The 16,884-nt window shown below is 33.2% G+C and overlaps 1 protein-coding gene across 4 annotated transcripts in view; it reads right to left on the reverse strand.

Annotated features, from left to right (window-relative positions):
- Nucleotides 1–420: 420 nt before the first annotated feature.
- The window catches only part of jub (LIM domain-containing protein jub), a 124,831-nt gene continuing 108,367 nt past the window's right edge, over nt 421–16,884 (reverse strand). Inside the window, exons 6-9 of one of the 4 annotated variants that reach the window (XM_081743856.1) lie at nt 13,327–13,378; nt 9,370–9,438; nt 5,609–5,725; nt 421–4,165 (exon numbers count right to left, since the gene is read on the reverse strand). In XM_081743856.1, coding sequence (XP_081599982.1) covers nt 4,133–4,165; nt 5,609–5,725; nt 9,370–9,438; nt 13,327–13,378 — 271 coding nt within the window. In that variant the 3' untranslated portion in view covers nt 421–4,132. Of the gene's footprint in view, nt 4,166–5,608; nt 5,726–8,758; nt 8,824–9,369; nt 9,439–13,326; nt 13,379–16,884 lie in introns of those variants that run through there. The other 3 variants (XM_081743858.1, XR_014128873.1, XM_081743863.1) reach the window with 3 other exon arrangements.

A 16,884-nucleotide genomic window follows, 5' to 3' on the forward strand; every position in this document is an offset into this window, starting at 1 on the left:
AACTGTACATACACGGTACATGTGGCATGCGCAGTGCACGTATCGGTGATGGCTACAGTACATGTCTGTAGTTGAAACACATACAGATTACATGTAGCATGTGTGCTATATGTTTCAGGAATGAAACGTAACAAAACACATGCTGTAAGAGAAATGTATGCGAGTACTGTACATTCATGGTACATGCGGTATGCACAGTGCATGTACCGGTGATGCAGTCATGGGCGTAAAAATATCTTCAACATTGGAATGGGGTAATTTGTGGCTTATATTCTGGAGGGATATGAGACTCATGTTCAGAAATCATCACACTTCTCCCCAGTGTTGAATCCATGGGTGAAAAATGCTACATCTAGCAAGAACTAGTCAGAAGAAAAATTCAGTGAATTCGTGAACAATGCAAATAAAGATAAACAACTGTACAATGCAAATCACAATGATTTATTTTGGCGTATTTTCTGAGCATAAGAAGTCACAGTTTTATGTTTTATACCAGTATTATTACACATAGAATGAGCGCTTGTACAGAAAACTTTTTTTTTAAAAAACAATAATACTCTCTTAAAGATAAAAATGCGACCTTTTTATGCTATATCACAGAAAAACAACTATCTATTGAGAAAAAATATTTTATATGCGACTTTGAGAGATAACTGATGCGGGTACACTAAAACCTGTCAGGTTGGCTACATTTCTAAATTGGCTTTCTGCTTCATTTGACCATTATCTTAAGTATATACAAATATGTACTATTATTACTTCGTAAGTTGGCCATTTGTAAGAGTAGACCAATTTCTATGAAACTAAAGGTGGCCAACCTGGAAAGGTTTTACTATATCCTGAGTAGCAGTTTACTATAGTTTCTGGACTATGTAAGACTAAAACATGAAATTTGAAAGCACACAAGATTCAATGCGATCTTGTAAATATGATTATTTAACAAACTATGCTTAAGAAATTATTTCCATATTCATAGTTACAACCAAAATTAGCCACAAAATGAAAGAAGAATTCAATGTTCTTATCTTACTTTTCTTCTTTTCTTTTTTGTCATTCGCGCTAAGTTTGCAGTCATGGTGTAAATAAATTCAAAGAACAAAGGACCTATATCAACTTGTGAGCAGATGCTAGATACCAAGAACTGACAACATATACTTATCGAATGTAATCACTACTAGCAAGATGACACGCTTCTGGCTTAAACGCACGGAGAATAGTAGTTATCTTCGATCATTAGGCTTTGTGCTAAGTTTCATTTTTTGTTTAAATAAAATCATAAATGTAAAGGATTTACTATTAATAACTAAACACTAAACTACTAGTGCAACAGACCTTAGGGACCAGAGTTCACTGGCCAGCTTGTGGCACTCACGCCTTTGAGGTTGGTGTGTGGTTAGTATATGGCTTCTTGCTTCCTAGATGGGATTCGATACTTCTTTCTTTTAAGTAGCTCTCCAATCGTCCTCACGTCACTGGGTGGACGCCGCAATGCCAACATCATTTGGTAAGTACGAATGGTCACCCTTTTCCTTCGGACCAAACCCGGCACTGCTTGACTTCGACGAGATGCGGAATTTCAGTGTGACTAAAGGGTTGGCATACTTTGGCATAAATATTTATATTAAATAAAAAAAATAATATAAAAATACATCAAAATGATTAGTATGACTTTTCTTATTTGCATGTAATTCACACTTTTATTAATCATTATAAAGATGTTTTTGAATCTTCGTAGAACCATTATTTATGAACCATTCACTTTACAACTGATTAAAAACTAATGCATAATAGTAATTATGGAAAGTAGTTTACTATTAACGTAATTGTTCTCAAGAAGACATAGAAAGATATTATTCTACAAGTTATAATCTTGCTAAACGAGTTCTTTCCTTTACTCTTTCTTTATTTTTTATTGCGGTGAGACATTCAACAGCCTGCCAAATAGAACTATGAATACGGAAATAAAAGCTAAAACATTTACAGTCATGGCGGAGTTTCATAATTCTAACGATGACACTAAGACATGAGCAAGTAAGATAGCCTGCACATTCATATCCAGATAATATGCCTACATGCAAAGCAGGCGCTTTAATACTATTTAACTGTTAACACGTTCGCTGTCGTTTGACGTCGTCTGATGTTTAGCGCCATTCCCACTACGTGCCAATGACTCTTTAGCTTCCTAATGCAATAACAATGTGCGTTACATGGTCTCAATCATTTTTGTGCAGACAGTTTATTTGTTATAATTAATTATAGACCAAAACAGACGCTAAAACCTTCCGGCCTAGAATGACTATGAACAACGGCGCATGTGTTACAAATATCAGTACTTTAAAAATGTAGTCAATATGAAAGTTATAATTCTGGAGAAAAATGTATACAGAATTCATGATGGCTCCCAGGTTACTTGTCACACACCTCAATAATTTGTTAGATAGATCACGTATTGGGAATGCAGTTGAGTCGTTTATAGAGCGCTCATCTGTCAAACAAATGTTCGCGTCGTTCCGTACGAACTCTGTAATGGACAAATCGCGTGTGTGGGGTATTGTCGAAAGTATTCTTTCCAGTTTACCATTCCAGTAACTATTACTGATGAGTATTTACCATCCATCTTTTATAATGTAATGAACTGCTAACCCAAGAATTTAGTTCATTCAATTTAATATATATTATTGATTTGTAACAAATTCCCACAAAAAGCATTGTAAGTACAAAGCTAATATATACTGGACGCAATGAAATGGTAAAATCTTTAAAATACGAAGTTCTTACCTATATTTACGAAATTTTACGATTTTTGCAATTCCATTATTCATTACAAGTATAAAATCCTATATTTTTAATATTTTCTTGACAGCATGTTAGATAATACATACATTTATTTGTTCTTCATATTCTTGAAATTTTTATTAAAATGCTTTTGTACTTATTTTAAGCTTAACTAACTACTTATGATGGTGCAGGCTATCAAACTGAACTATTTCCACTGTTAATCCAAGAAAAGAAAGAGATATCAACATATTTGCAGATTAACAAATGTTAATAATTCTCTCTCTCTCATAGCATCAATAATCGATCACTTAAAACAATTTTATGCTAAACATCTTAAAAACAAATATAAAATTTACACTAACATTTGCCATTATTTCATGTCAGAGCATCAAATATCATCTAGCCAACGAACAAGCTAATCGAATATTGTAAACTAAAGTAAAGGTCGCATGTAACAGTATTTAGAACGGATAAGTTATAGAATAAATATGTATATATATATATATATATTTATATGCATATATAAATATCTGTATACCTATAAATTTAAGTAACTATTGTAACTGGCGACTAATTCAAATTTTGCATGGAATGCATCCAGAAAGAATAACTGTTGACAACATTAAAAAGATTATTAGCCACACGTGAATCTCAACTGTTTATTATAAAATTCATACCAAATTTCTAGGTGGTAACGATACTGTTATTTCTTCAAGTTCAATATAATGAATTCTGATTCTTATCACTGTGCTTCAAAACTAAGGCACAGTATTCAAAGCCTTGGAACTGTAACTAGGCTATTGTAAGTCTTAAAATTATGTTATGCTCACAAGTTGCACTAGAATACGTAGAAGTTGAAAAGAAACCTTTAGTCTTGATTGTATTTTACAAAATACTGATAAATTGTTTTATCCACGAGTACATATATATACATATATACTACAAAGCTTTCATTTCTACGATTTTCTTTAATGGAATAAAACTAGTCTCATCTTTTAAAAACATTCTTACAGAAATATATGGAAGTTTCTTTTTTCCCCAAAAGCATGGATTTTCTAGCCCTATTTTCATTTAAATACATCATTACAATATTATTATAAAGGTCGCAAATATATTCCTTTCACATATTCTACGTAATCAGTCACTTTAATTTAAAGTAAGCACTGAAACGTATCTTAAGGCAAAAGTATGATACGCAAGAGAAAAACAGTAACTACACAATCACTTATATACATATATGATTACTGTAAAAAGTTCTCCTTTTTTTCCTATGTACATAAAAGGAATGATACACCTCATACACACACATACATACATACACACAATAATCGATGTTCTACAGCTGCAGTTGATTTCAACCCATGTATTGGTAAGTGGCTGGAACCCCCTGTAAAAAAATAATAAATTTTAATAAAAAGTTGAGGTAAATATGAAACAAGAACATACATAGGCCTACACGAACTGATATAACAAATTTTACTCTTTTCAGTTATTCTCATTGATTAATAGGATATGTCTGGTTCAGATGTTTAACTAAAACATCTAGTATGATCAAGGGAGCACCTACCTGATTAAATATATAATAAATCAGTCACAATTTATACGTTGCTATTACTAAATAGCAGATTAGATAGAAATCAGATTTCGCTGTGTTTAATGCATGCCGTTTTGTTGATTTTTTTCGTTAAAGAGAAACATGTTGTACACTATACATGAGCAAACCTAATTCTAGATTTTTAGCCTTTTTTGACGTATGTATTCTAGGAAGCAATAACGGAAATCTTATGCAAATTACCGTAGTATTCTAAAATAACTTACTTTTGAAACAAAAGCAATTATTGTTAGTTAAAGCATAATAAAACAAAAAGCGACACACTAGCTACATATTATTTACTATATACTGAGGTGTCGTCAAGTTTGGTATAACAGAAACTCCTTTACGTTTCTCTTTCTACATTTACAGAACATATCTACTACATAAAAACCACAAAAACTCTCCATAAAATTATGCAAGCTTGCTTATTTCAATGTTATCAGAAAAACTGTGACATGATTATATTTATTTGCCTGCTTGTACTATAACGAGATTAGAAACTCTAACCTCTTTAGGGAATACATTCACTGGACATAACATACTACGCGTTACTATAAAATTTATATTATCAAAAAGTATATACGAACACGCAAAACACAGTTCAAAAGGAAAATGGAGATAACACTGTTGGGAATGAACCCGAATAACCACAGGATTAAGAAACTAACTGAATAAATGAGAAAGGGCTTTCAATACAACTTATGTTTCTTTCGTCTTCTTATTATGCTTATAAATATTTAGTTGAAAGTAATGATCTTTGTGTGTATTAAATTTTAAGACTCTCGCATACAATGCATTAGATTTTTAAAAAAAATGATACACATACAACTCGGACTCAAATCTAACTTTCGAACCCAATGCAATGTGTATCTCGCAATCAATTCTTCTAAATACACACAACAGGCAAGACGGTGATTTATATGAGTAACTCTTAAAGTCGTTAATTTTCACTCAGAGATTTTTAGATTTGTTTGTAAAATATTCTAAGATTTTAAACTTTTTACACTAAGACGTCATAAGTGAATTATTAACATTCTCGCCTAGCAAGAAGAAATTCTCGGGTTGAATTCCGCGCTCGGCTACATGAAGTCTTCTCGGTTCACTAGGCAATTACTAGGTCCTGACTGATGTTTCTTCCAAAAAATACCTTCTCATATATTATAATTTTTCTACAGTAAAATTATCTTCTACCTGTATTGGGAACATTGTTAATAAATAAAATCTAAGTCTAATTACCTGCAGCTGTCTTGGAAGATGACTGATTTCCTGTATATGACACGATCTACATAACAAATGTCCATCCAAGGGGTAACATCGCTTGTCGGGTTCATCAGTCAATTGCATGCCACAATTCTTTAAGAAGAAAAGAAATTCATTACAAAACATTCCAAATTCACACCTTTCGAATACTATATTTAGAGATAAGTATGTTATAAGTGATACAACAAAATGTTTCGACTTTCCCAACAAACGCAATGACACTAATGACTGAGTTAATCCATTTAAAACTTTCACTGCTATTTGTGTTTTTACTAATTTGTTCACACCAACTTGACATTTAATTTCAACATGGCAACAGCAAACAATATGATCATACGTTTTCTGCCTTGATCTTAGATCGCCAAACGTTATCAAGTGGGACGATCATACATGCATGTAACAAAACTTATACCAGTAAAATTAACAGACTTTTGTGGTATTGAACAAGAAAATAAGCAAACTTGCAAATATCAGCAGGTAAAAAATGAGGAAAGTTGTTGGAAATAGTTGGTTTTCAATATAAAATGGAATTTTTCCAATCACACCAGCCGCTTGGGTTCCACACTAATCAGGCGCACTGGCGCCCTATGTTAATCGAAAAGGCAACGTTTCCAGTTCAGCAGACTGTTCAAACGGAACGCCAGCGCATGCAAAAATGACACGGGAATGTGCACATTATTATGTGAGGGAACCTAGAACACCTCGAATTCGTTTCCCAACAATGCTGTATTGTTAGTGTGGCGAGGGCAGAAGCGAAGAGCCTGCTCAACTGGCAATGTCGTTTCTTTTTATTCAATATGGGGTACCTTCAACATGGAGGGTGAAAGAAATGATGCTGAGAACAAAATGCATGAATTGTCAATGAAAGAGAGTAATATGGTCGGTTAAATCATATTTTTCCATTTTTTCAACAAGAGACCGGGTTTATACAGAGACCGCTATGTTTAGGATTACCTACTTCTACCGTTAAACACGGCGGTGGTTCTCTGTTGATATAGATCGCAATTTGGTGGAATTCCGTGGTCCTATTATTACTCTCTAAGGACGAATTTTTATGTGACCAGGTGCATCCGAGTACATATAATGTTCGCTAATAACAGTCTTTCGAGGTGACAATGCGCCAATACTTATTTCTTCAGGATTGGTTTGGCGAACATCACGATGAACTTCAACACCTCACCTCACTTTACCATTTGGCTCGCTCCATATTCCTGTTTAAACATTACTGAACATTTACGGCCAGTTTCAAAGCAGCAAATCCGCACAAACTTCTTCCCTTATCACGTTGACATAACCGAGTGTTGCAATGCATGAAGAATGGTCCACTGTTTTTCTGGAAACGATGCAAAGGTGGGTTTCAGGGTGTAACTGCAACCTCTGAACAAGATATACGTATACAAACACCTGAAATTGTATGAACTTCGGAGATTGAACCCCCTCCCCCTACATACACCTGACGAACTACTACGTACACCACTGGATTCACGAGTTGTTGTATGCCTCAATTTCAAGTGAATATGATTACAAGCTGTACTACAAGATGAAGGTGATCCATATTTATTAGGTGAGTTGCATTTTTTAAGGTTGTTCCATTATCTTGATACTTATAAACTGGAAGCAAAATCTACACTAAACAGCTTTTACTTGCATTCAGATGTACTTTTAGCTATAAAATAGAAGCTACAAGCTGACGATAAACTTGAAATTCTTTGAAGCTTTCTAGCTCAGTTGGCACCAAAGCCGTAAACAATTTTATTTTTGTTTATAGGCAGCTGACTACTATGCATTTAACAATTTCAAGCCGAAGAACGCAAGAGATAATCGTATTCCTTTCAAAACATTTCAATTGAATTTGACAACTTATACACAAATTAACTTAGTCATGTATGATGTCTTTAAATAAGTTTTTAAATTTTTTTTAAAATACTGAAACAAGGATTTATGTAGACATTTGTATGAATTCCTACAATGCAAACTAATCAATGAAGTGAGTGCTCAAACTGTTGTTTATGGTGATAAAAAAATAAAATTGATTTAAAACTCACTTATTTTACACTTAGCTTCATGAAAAGAAAAAGAAAGACAGAAAGAGAAAACTTAGCAATAAAATTGTCACGTATATACAAAATACAAAGCTGTAAATGAATTCGAAAGATACTTCAATTACCTTGCTCTTCTGTATTCTGTTAGTTTATTACTTACTTTTTTTTTTTAAGTAGTATTTTTGCTGACTGTTGTCAGCTAGGGCTAAGTCAAGACAAAGATAATGATAGAGGTTCAGCAGGGATACAATGGATGGAAATTAACTACAAAGGTAATAATTGAAGGGCTTGGTGGAAGATGGGCCAATCCCAATGCTTTATTAAAAACGAGTTTTGTGGCCGAAGTGTAAGCTAGTGTCATCTAGTGTTACTCATTGTACTATTTGCATTGTGGGATATGTAATAGTGTTCTGTATCTAATCCTACAAACTAAAATACCTACGTTACTTAGATTCTTTTCTACATCAAAACTGCATTTTTCTCCAAATCACAAAATTGTGGGATAGGCCCTTCTTCCATTGACCCCTTCAATTATTTATATACACTATACACACAATGCTGACAGCAGTCAGCGAATATACGACGTTTATTATTGTTACTAATAATAAATCTGTACCAGGATACGGAAGACCATGGTGAGTACTTCTTGAATTTATTTCTGAGACAATTCTTCGAATAGCTTATACTTTATTAACAATACGAAGTAATACACAGGACGTTTTTAACGTTCTTTATGTTGAGTAATCCGTCGATTATAAGTGGTATTACTGATAAAAACACTTATTTCTTAACAATGAGAAATATGTTGAAACTACAGAAATCCTTAAAAACAATGTTAGTGTTTTGTGAGTGCTATATATGCTGCCAATTTATTTTCATATTATATTTTCAAAAAAATAAAAACATTAGAAAATAACATTTCTGTTACACTTTTCTTATACTTGTAATGTATGAATTAAGTCACACCAAGAACCACAACTGTGCTACAAATAACTTGTATGCGGAAACTAATCTCAAGGTACTTCTATTTTATTTATTTATTTATTTATTTATTTATTTACATGAATTTCATCCTAATTCATACCTTTGAAGATGACAATTCTCCCCGTCAATTGCTATCTATGAAATTGGATGAAAGTATTTAGTTGGCTGTAAACGAACACAGGAGTATTTCTTTTATTATTAATGAACAAACTGAAGATTCTGCTCTTTTAATTTACGGACTAAGATATGGACTAAAACTGTCAAATTTTCAATAATTTAAGTGCTAACATTGTCATGAATAATGAGTAATAAAAATAAGGTAAAGTAAAACTAACATAATGAATAAATATATTTCTTCTTGTTCTTAGTACACAGAAGCATTTTTTCCTCACTCATTATACAGCTCCTCAAACTGCTTAGGTTAATTATATTTTTGCCATTGTTTTTTCTCAGAAGTCAACAAACAAAGAATCTAATGTTTATTTCATTCTTAATCATGTTATAAAATAAGCATCTTAGTATCAGCCATCCAATTTCTCATTCAATTTGTGCTTAAGCAAGCCCACATATTCAAATCTGCCTTTCTATATGACTTTAATTTCAGGTCTAAATAAACGAAAGAGCGTGTACAAGTCTTTAAGGCTGAAAATGTACCAATTTTATAGTTGGTTACTGAATAATAGATTTACGAAATCATGAACTCATCCTTACCTCACAAACATAACAATCTACATGAAAATCTTTATCCATGGACACTACACGAACAGTTTCTTCTGTCCCCTAAAAACAAAGAAATTATAAAAATAAATTATTAGGTGAAACTGAACACAAAAGCCACCGTTTAGTGTTGATGGCATAATCTTGATTTTAAAAAAAATCAACGTATTAGAAGCACACCATCTAATGGAAGTTACTACTAAAGGGTAGATTAGTTGAATTTGTAGTCGGACTGATTTACTGTTGTATCCTAGTTGTACTCTACAAAAAATTAAGAAAAAAAGAAAAAAAACATAATTTCACATTTTTATCTTCAGTTTGAACGTATTTGCAAACATTTTTCTAGTACTAATGCTTAAAATTAACAACGCAATGGTTGTTAGTTATCCAACTATTCCCCAGACTAAGCGATCATTAATTAATACTATTATTTCTTGTACTGTGTTAAACTAATAGCCATTAAAGGAAAATTTAAGCGACAAATTAACAAGCAATTCTAAACAATATAACTGTTTATTTTTTAAGTAAAAACAAAAAAGCCTGTTACACAATGAGAACATGACCCCATACTGCAATATATGAAGGATCATCTAGACGTATGTAATGTTAAATTGCAACATATAAAGCAAAATATTAATCACCAACTATAAGACATGCAAAAAGAGATATTAACACTCCCGTCACTTGCATCATATTAACCCTAGAAATTGAAGCATGCACTGTTAAGGGTATTCTCTATACTCTGTATCATTTTGCCGAATTTCAGCGCATAACTTAAATTCAGTAAAACATATCGGAAATTGAGAAAGTGAGCCGTCTTATACCTACAAAAAATGCTACTAAACGAACTAATAACTATTCACAGGTATGTTTTTATTCTGTAAGTCAGAAATATGGACGAGAACGTGCATCTTATGCTATCGTAATTAGCAGATTACCAAATTTCTGTATTATATGAAAGATCTTGATAGGTTCCAACAAATGAAAGTTTATTTAACAGTATTTTGCAAGCATTAAATGGCCAATTTCAAAATTTTTCCTTTATTTATTTATTTATTTTTTTTTAAGTGAAGAGCGTAGTGAAAACCCTTAACATACTTCAATAACAAAAGTATGATCTTGCACTGAACGAAGGGCTGATCATATATATATATAGTTTTATAATATGCGTATGGAAGTGCATGATACGATGAGTATAACACAAGGCTCGTTCTTTAGACGCTTCTCTAACTTTACATCACATCCAACAAAAACCTTCACAGATTCAAGAATATTAGTATTTTCTTCTTCTTCATGTTCTATTATCATTGTTCAGTAATAAAGTGCAATAAGCAGAAATCAGCAAAATTGTACGATTTTTTTTTTTTTTTTTTTTTAATGAACATACCAGAGCCTGTCCCAGAAGTATTAAGAAAGACTTTTTCTAAGCAACAAGATGGGTTAGAAATGGACGCTTCTCGTCGGCATGGTTGGTGGGGGGATCTCAGCTACAGGGGTTTACCTGGTTCGGTCGCCTACAGGCACTGCAGTGAGGATTGCAATCGGCATGAAGGTCAGTTCATTAAGCGTGTCGAGAGCAAAGATGCAACGTTTAATGTAATAATGTTTTGCGAGCAAATTTTCCGTCAAACTAAAAAAATCGGGTGTTGAGACGTTCCACCTGATTAAGGTAGCCATATCGCAAGCAAGGGTGTACGAATGACGTAGATGTTCCGGGAAGACCGAGAGAATGATTACACGCTGGACATCTGCCAACATTATATAGTGAAAACGTGGAGAGAGAAGTGTTTCATTCGGTTCGACAGAATAATAGCAGACGAGTCTAATTTAGTTAATCGATTTCTGACAAAGGATTTGCACATTAGGAAGGCGTGTGCCAAAATAGTTCTCAAGACATCTGATGAACCAAACGAAAACCGTTCAGTTTTTAGACAATGTGATAACTGACGACGAAACATGTGGGTTCGAATACGATCTTGAATCAAACCGTTCAGTTGACACACAAACACCTTTGCCCGAAAAATGCTCGCATTAGCAAATCGCGGGTGAAAGTAATGTTTTATTGTCTTCTGCTATGCAAATGGCGTACTCTACAGTGAGTTTGTGCCTTCCGGACAGACAATCAACATTTAGTAGTACGTAAATGTCTTCGACAAAGGATGCGACGGGTCAGGAGGGAAATGATCACGGACATTTGAGTAATGCATCACGACAATGCACCATGTCACACCTAGCTTCTCGTACAGTAGTTCTTCGCCAAGCACAACGTGCCAACGCTGCCTCACCCGCCGTAAAGCCCACCCTTGCGCCGCCGCAGCTTTTTTTATTAAAACATTTAGAGAAGTTTGAACGGACACCATTTGGAGCGGTGGAAGGGCCAAAGTGTTTTTGATGCTCTCTTTAAAGATTGTTCCCGCTGCTGACTTCCAGAAGGCGTATCGGGGGCAGCAGTGTGTGGATGCACAAGGATGCTATTTTGAAGAATTTTAGTAGTTTGTATTTTGGTCTATAATAAATCTGGTTTTCTAAATCTTTTCATGATACTTTTGGGAGAGACGCTGTAGAACTTATTCTTTCCAAACTATGTGCGCTGTCACATCTGTACGTAAGTTAGTTTGATAACAATAACTAATGTATTTAAAACCTTTCTTAATACTCTTAACGCATGATTCGGTTTATAAATATGAATGAAGAGTTTACACAATAAAGCAATAGCTCATTTCTTTTGAATAATGGTACTAGCTTTTTATTGCCAATTACATTTGAACTGTAAGTAATCAACCATGTGTTTCTAAACATATCTAAACAGTAACGACTACACGCAGTACTGCAAATATCAAAACAATTCTCTGAATTATTATACACGCTTAAAAACTGTTACATATCAATAGAAAATATTTTTAAAACTGTGGTATATATATAAAAAAAAAAGTATGGAACGAACTCTCAGAAAACCCAACACCTCAACGTTGAGATACTTTCTGTTGCCGAAACATCAACTGTTTGAATTCGAAGGGACGATAAGAAGTCTTAAAGTGATTGGTTGAAAATTATTTATATCATTAGACTTGTCGTCTTTTAATAAACCTTTATCCATATTTAGTTTAAGATATTTATTTAAAATCAAAAAGTATTCATGAACTACCCTATGTTTTACCTAATGTTTAGAATAAACTGTATTTTATATTTTACCTCTAACTTTGAATTTTAACTACTATTATTTCTTGATCAAATCTCAAGGCTTCGCAAACTAATTTTTTACAGAAGTTTTCTTATTCAAAGATGTAAATATTACTTATGATTGTTTATAACACTATCTTTCCGAACTTCTTTCAATACATGAAAAAATTATAACAGGTTTGAAGTGTCTGATTCGATATCAACTTTCAACTGTTATAGTAACTCATGTTCAATGAATTCCCAATCAAGGAATTTCCTTCGATTTTATTTATTTATTTTTTGTAACGCAACATAAGCAATAGTAAATTCATAGCTGGTGCAAGGAGACTAAGAAGCCACTTGCAATATTTGATAGAATGCTCTTTTTTTTCGTTTGTATATGATTCAGAAACAGATTTAGTTTCAAAGTTGCTTTGAAAAACACAAGCTGATTCAAACTAAATATTTGAAACATATCATTTCTTTCAGTTTGTACTGCTTTTTGCCCTCGTAGCATTAACATATGTTTACCATAAACCGTGGCTTCAAATAAAAATTATTGTACTCTCAAAGTAAATAGGACACCGGGAGATCTGGGTAAGGTTACCCCGCTACTTACCTTACCAAAACTATCACCATACCATTTTACAAACACTCTACAACTACGAATACCGCGGAAATGATACACAAATTTTCCTAATCCTCTACAACCAATACTTCTGAAGCAGGTTAATCATCTAACACAACTATACTTGCACAGAAAACAAAACTCAAACAATGAATGACAAGTACCTCAACTGGAGTGATTCCTTTACCACAAGCCGCACACTTCGGCGCAAACATTCTGCAACAGGAAATAAACACTGCATTGGTCACTTATACTTTGTGCTAATACCTAGTACATCTTTGTCCATAAACCAGTCTTGCCATCAACCGCTGAGTAAATAAAATGTTACTTTAGAAGTAACAAAACCTCTAAATTTGGACAGAACCAGAGTGAGAAACTTCATATGTTTCATCTAATGTGTTCATTTTTTAGGACGTTATCAGACATTTTTTAAAATATACTGTTCATGGTATGGCAGTAATGATTTTTGTTTATATGTCGGTTTCCTTTGATCAACACAGTATTGTAAATCTTAAATGATTTTGATTTGTTCGTCTCCATATTATTTCAATGCCAGTTTAGGAATTAACACACCATGTTGATCAGAATGTGTAGTTTTGGAATTTACGTACGTAATTCTGGAATTCAACATTTTAGGTTTGGTCATTAAGATATCATTTCCCTATATGATTGGGATTCTTTGAAAAAAATATGACGTTTTATGTTTCGTGGGGATACTTTGAAAACAAGAATGGAAAATATGATCAATAATAGTGATAGAAAGGAAAAATACTCTTCCCCCTCCCCCAAAAAGGGGAAAAAAAAATATTTACTGTATCGATATACATGCTGTCGCTAACTTTCCTCTAGAACGCTCATCGTTTCTTATTTCTTGGTCAGCGTTTTAGATGTGACTACGGGACTACATAACTAGCACAAGCATTTCTGTTTTCCTGATATTCTCTATATTGAGCTCATTATTAAAAACTTTTGTTTTAGGTTCAACATGATTCAAACAATACATTTACCTACTTTCCTTCGTATACAAGTAAAATTTGCGGAATAAGTAAAGCAAACAGGGAAAAAGTATTGCCGTATAATCCAATTACGCAAATGCGCACTTGCACCTTAATATATTTTCCCGATAATATCTGTTAAAGATAGCTATCCGCCTTGTCTGTTGCTATTCGTCGGTCAAAATAAAACTGCAGAATAAGGGAAAACAGTTCTACAAGTTATTTCGTGTGAGCCAGCAGGTTAACACAAAGCTACTCCACGACGACTCAAATCAAAGGCGAATGTATTAACCACTCGGCCAATAAGAATTTTACCAGATAATATATTTTGTACACAGTGGCCATAAAGAGCGAGTATAGTCCGTTGCATTTTTTTTAAAATTGTAAATGCAGTTTACATCTTGATGAAATCTAATAAAACTCTAGCTTCAACAAGTTTCACATGAAACCAAATACAGATTCTGGCTACAGTTTGATATTTTACTACTTACATTTAAAAAAGTCTTACTTCCTTAAAAAAAATCACATGAATCAAAAATTAAGTCTTTTTTTTTCAGTTAAAAGATAAAATTACATCTAATTAATGTGCTATACTGTTAGAAAGATATGGACATTCCAAATTTTATACATTCATATCGTGCAAAAACATTTTTGGTTAAGTTTTATTTATTTATTTATTACTTAATTTTTGCTACGAATGTGATACTAATCGCGGCAAATTATAATAATTTAGTGAGAGTTATATTATCAATATACGTTGGGGGATTAGTTCGATAATATTACATACATGATGTACATAACAATACATACCATGCTGAAAGTATGTATCATGCTTCGCATAAAATTACATATGAAATTAACGATATGAGAATTTTGCATCGATTACAGAAACAAAATGCTCGTAACAGAATTGATGCTCATTATATTGAACAATTCTCGATCCAAAAATACTACGAATGTAAGAATGTATCAAGCAAATTATCTTTCCAAAATTAATAGTCTTTAATTTGCACAAATACATTTCTTAGTTTTTCTTTATTCTTTTCCCTTATATACAGGGTGATTATAAATGACTCATTGGGTTTGAAAGGGCTGTATTTAAAAGTGTGTAACACATACAATAACGAGTAATATATGAAAATATATAGAAACTATCTAAGTTTCAGACATACTGTTACAAATATTCAATGTGGTACAAGACACATGTATGCGGTATTCTAGTTTTCCCCACACATATACTAGCATATTCCTACCAATGGTCATAAATATAACTGCAATGCGATTCTGGAGCTTACCCCAAGTTGTTGGTAGTGGAGGTACATATACTATGCCTCTCACATACCCTTACCAGATTGGCAAATCTCGGAGGCCACTGGAATAGCGCAAAGTCATCTTCATGCACATAGCTCAAGCCAACAGTGTGGAGTTCTTCGTTCAGGTAGCGCATAGATGTGTGTCATATGACCAAAGTAAGCCACATCGAAGATTTGTACCAGTATGTTTGAAACTTGGACAGTTTCTGTATATTTTCATGTCATTCGTTATTGAATATGTTATACACTTCTTAATATAACCATTTCAAACACGATAAACCTTTATAATCACTCTGTATATTAATTCAAAATCTTTAGAAAGCGTCAGATTTAACATTTGCAACTGGCTCAGTTTGTTATAACATTCTTGAATCAAAACAATGCATACAATTCACTATATAAAAATACCTTATGTATTTCTACCGATTTAGCATTTTTTGGAATATGGAAGTTTCATCTCTGTTTTCAGCACGTAGTATAATTATAAATCAACTTCTGAGCGAGAAAGTATCAACGTTCTGCATCATAATTCAAAGTAAACTACAGTACATACATATCCACGAAGAATTGAAGCATATGTTTGTTGTTCATGAAGAGTGTGATTCAGAGATTAATATTTTGAAACTGTATAACTGGGGATAAAAACACTCATGCGGTACAAGCCCATGAAGGGGCTATGACCCTCCACTGCTTATAAAGTGGAATCCAGAAACCACTACTCAGGTTTTTATACAAAACCGGAATCACATGCTTTACCGCTTGATTCACATGGGTATAATGCGTTTACTGCGGATTGGCTGACTATGTCATTTTTGTTTTGTTTGTTTTCGTGACAATACTTTACTATTTCTTAATTGAAGAAGCTACCCACGATGTTAGGTCAACAATGAAAATTGTGCGCTCTTACCGGCAATGGTACCAGTAGTGAACGCTCTACCACTGAGTCACCATTTTTCCTGATGCAGAAAGCAAAGAAGTATGTAAGGTGTAATAATAATAATAATAATAATAATAATAATAATAATAATAATAATAATAATAATAAATAAAAATAACAGTGTATATACGTGTTTTTTAAGTGTAAAAAAAATCTTTTGAGTTATACGTCCCACGGTTATGTCAGCTAGGCTAAAGGAGACGGTGATGATGAGGAATGAATGAATTGGTGGAATGAAGAAAGTGTGGGAGGAAACGGAGAACCTCGAGGAAACCCACGCACACAGTGTTTGTCCACCTCAAAGTTCACTTGGCGCGAGCTGGGATCGAACCAGGGACCCCATGCACCAGAGGTGAACGCTCTACCACTGAGTCACCGCGGCCCCTTTTTTTAAGTGTAAATTTTGAAAATTAAAAAGATACAATTCAAAAACATTTCTTTTCGATGGAAAAATGTTTTTAAAAAAATAAAAAAAAA

The sequence above is a fragment of the Thermobia domestica genome, chromosome 2 (genome assembly GCF_964235325.1).
Source record: "Thermobia domestica chromosome 2, izTheDome1.hap1.1, whole genome shotgun sequence".
Lineage (NCBI taxonomy): Eukaryota > Metazoa > Arthropoda > Insecta > Zygentoma > Lepismatidae > Thermobia > Thermobia domestica.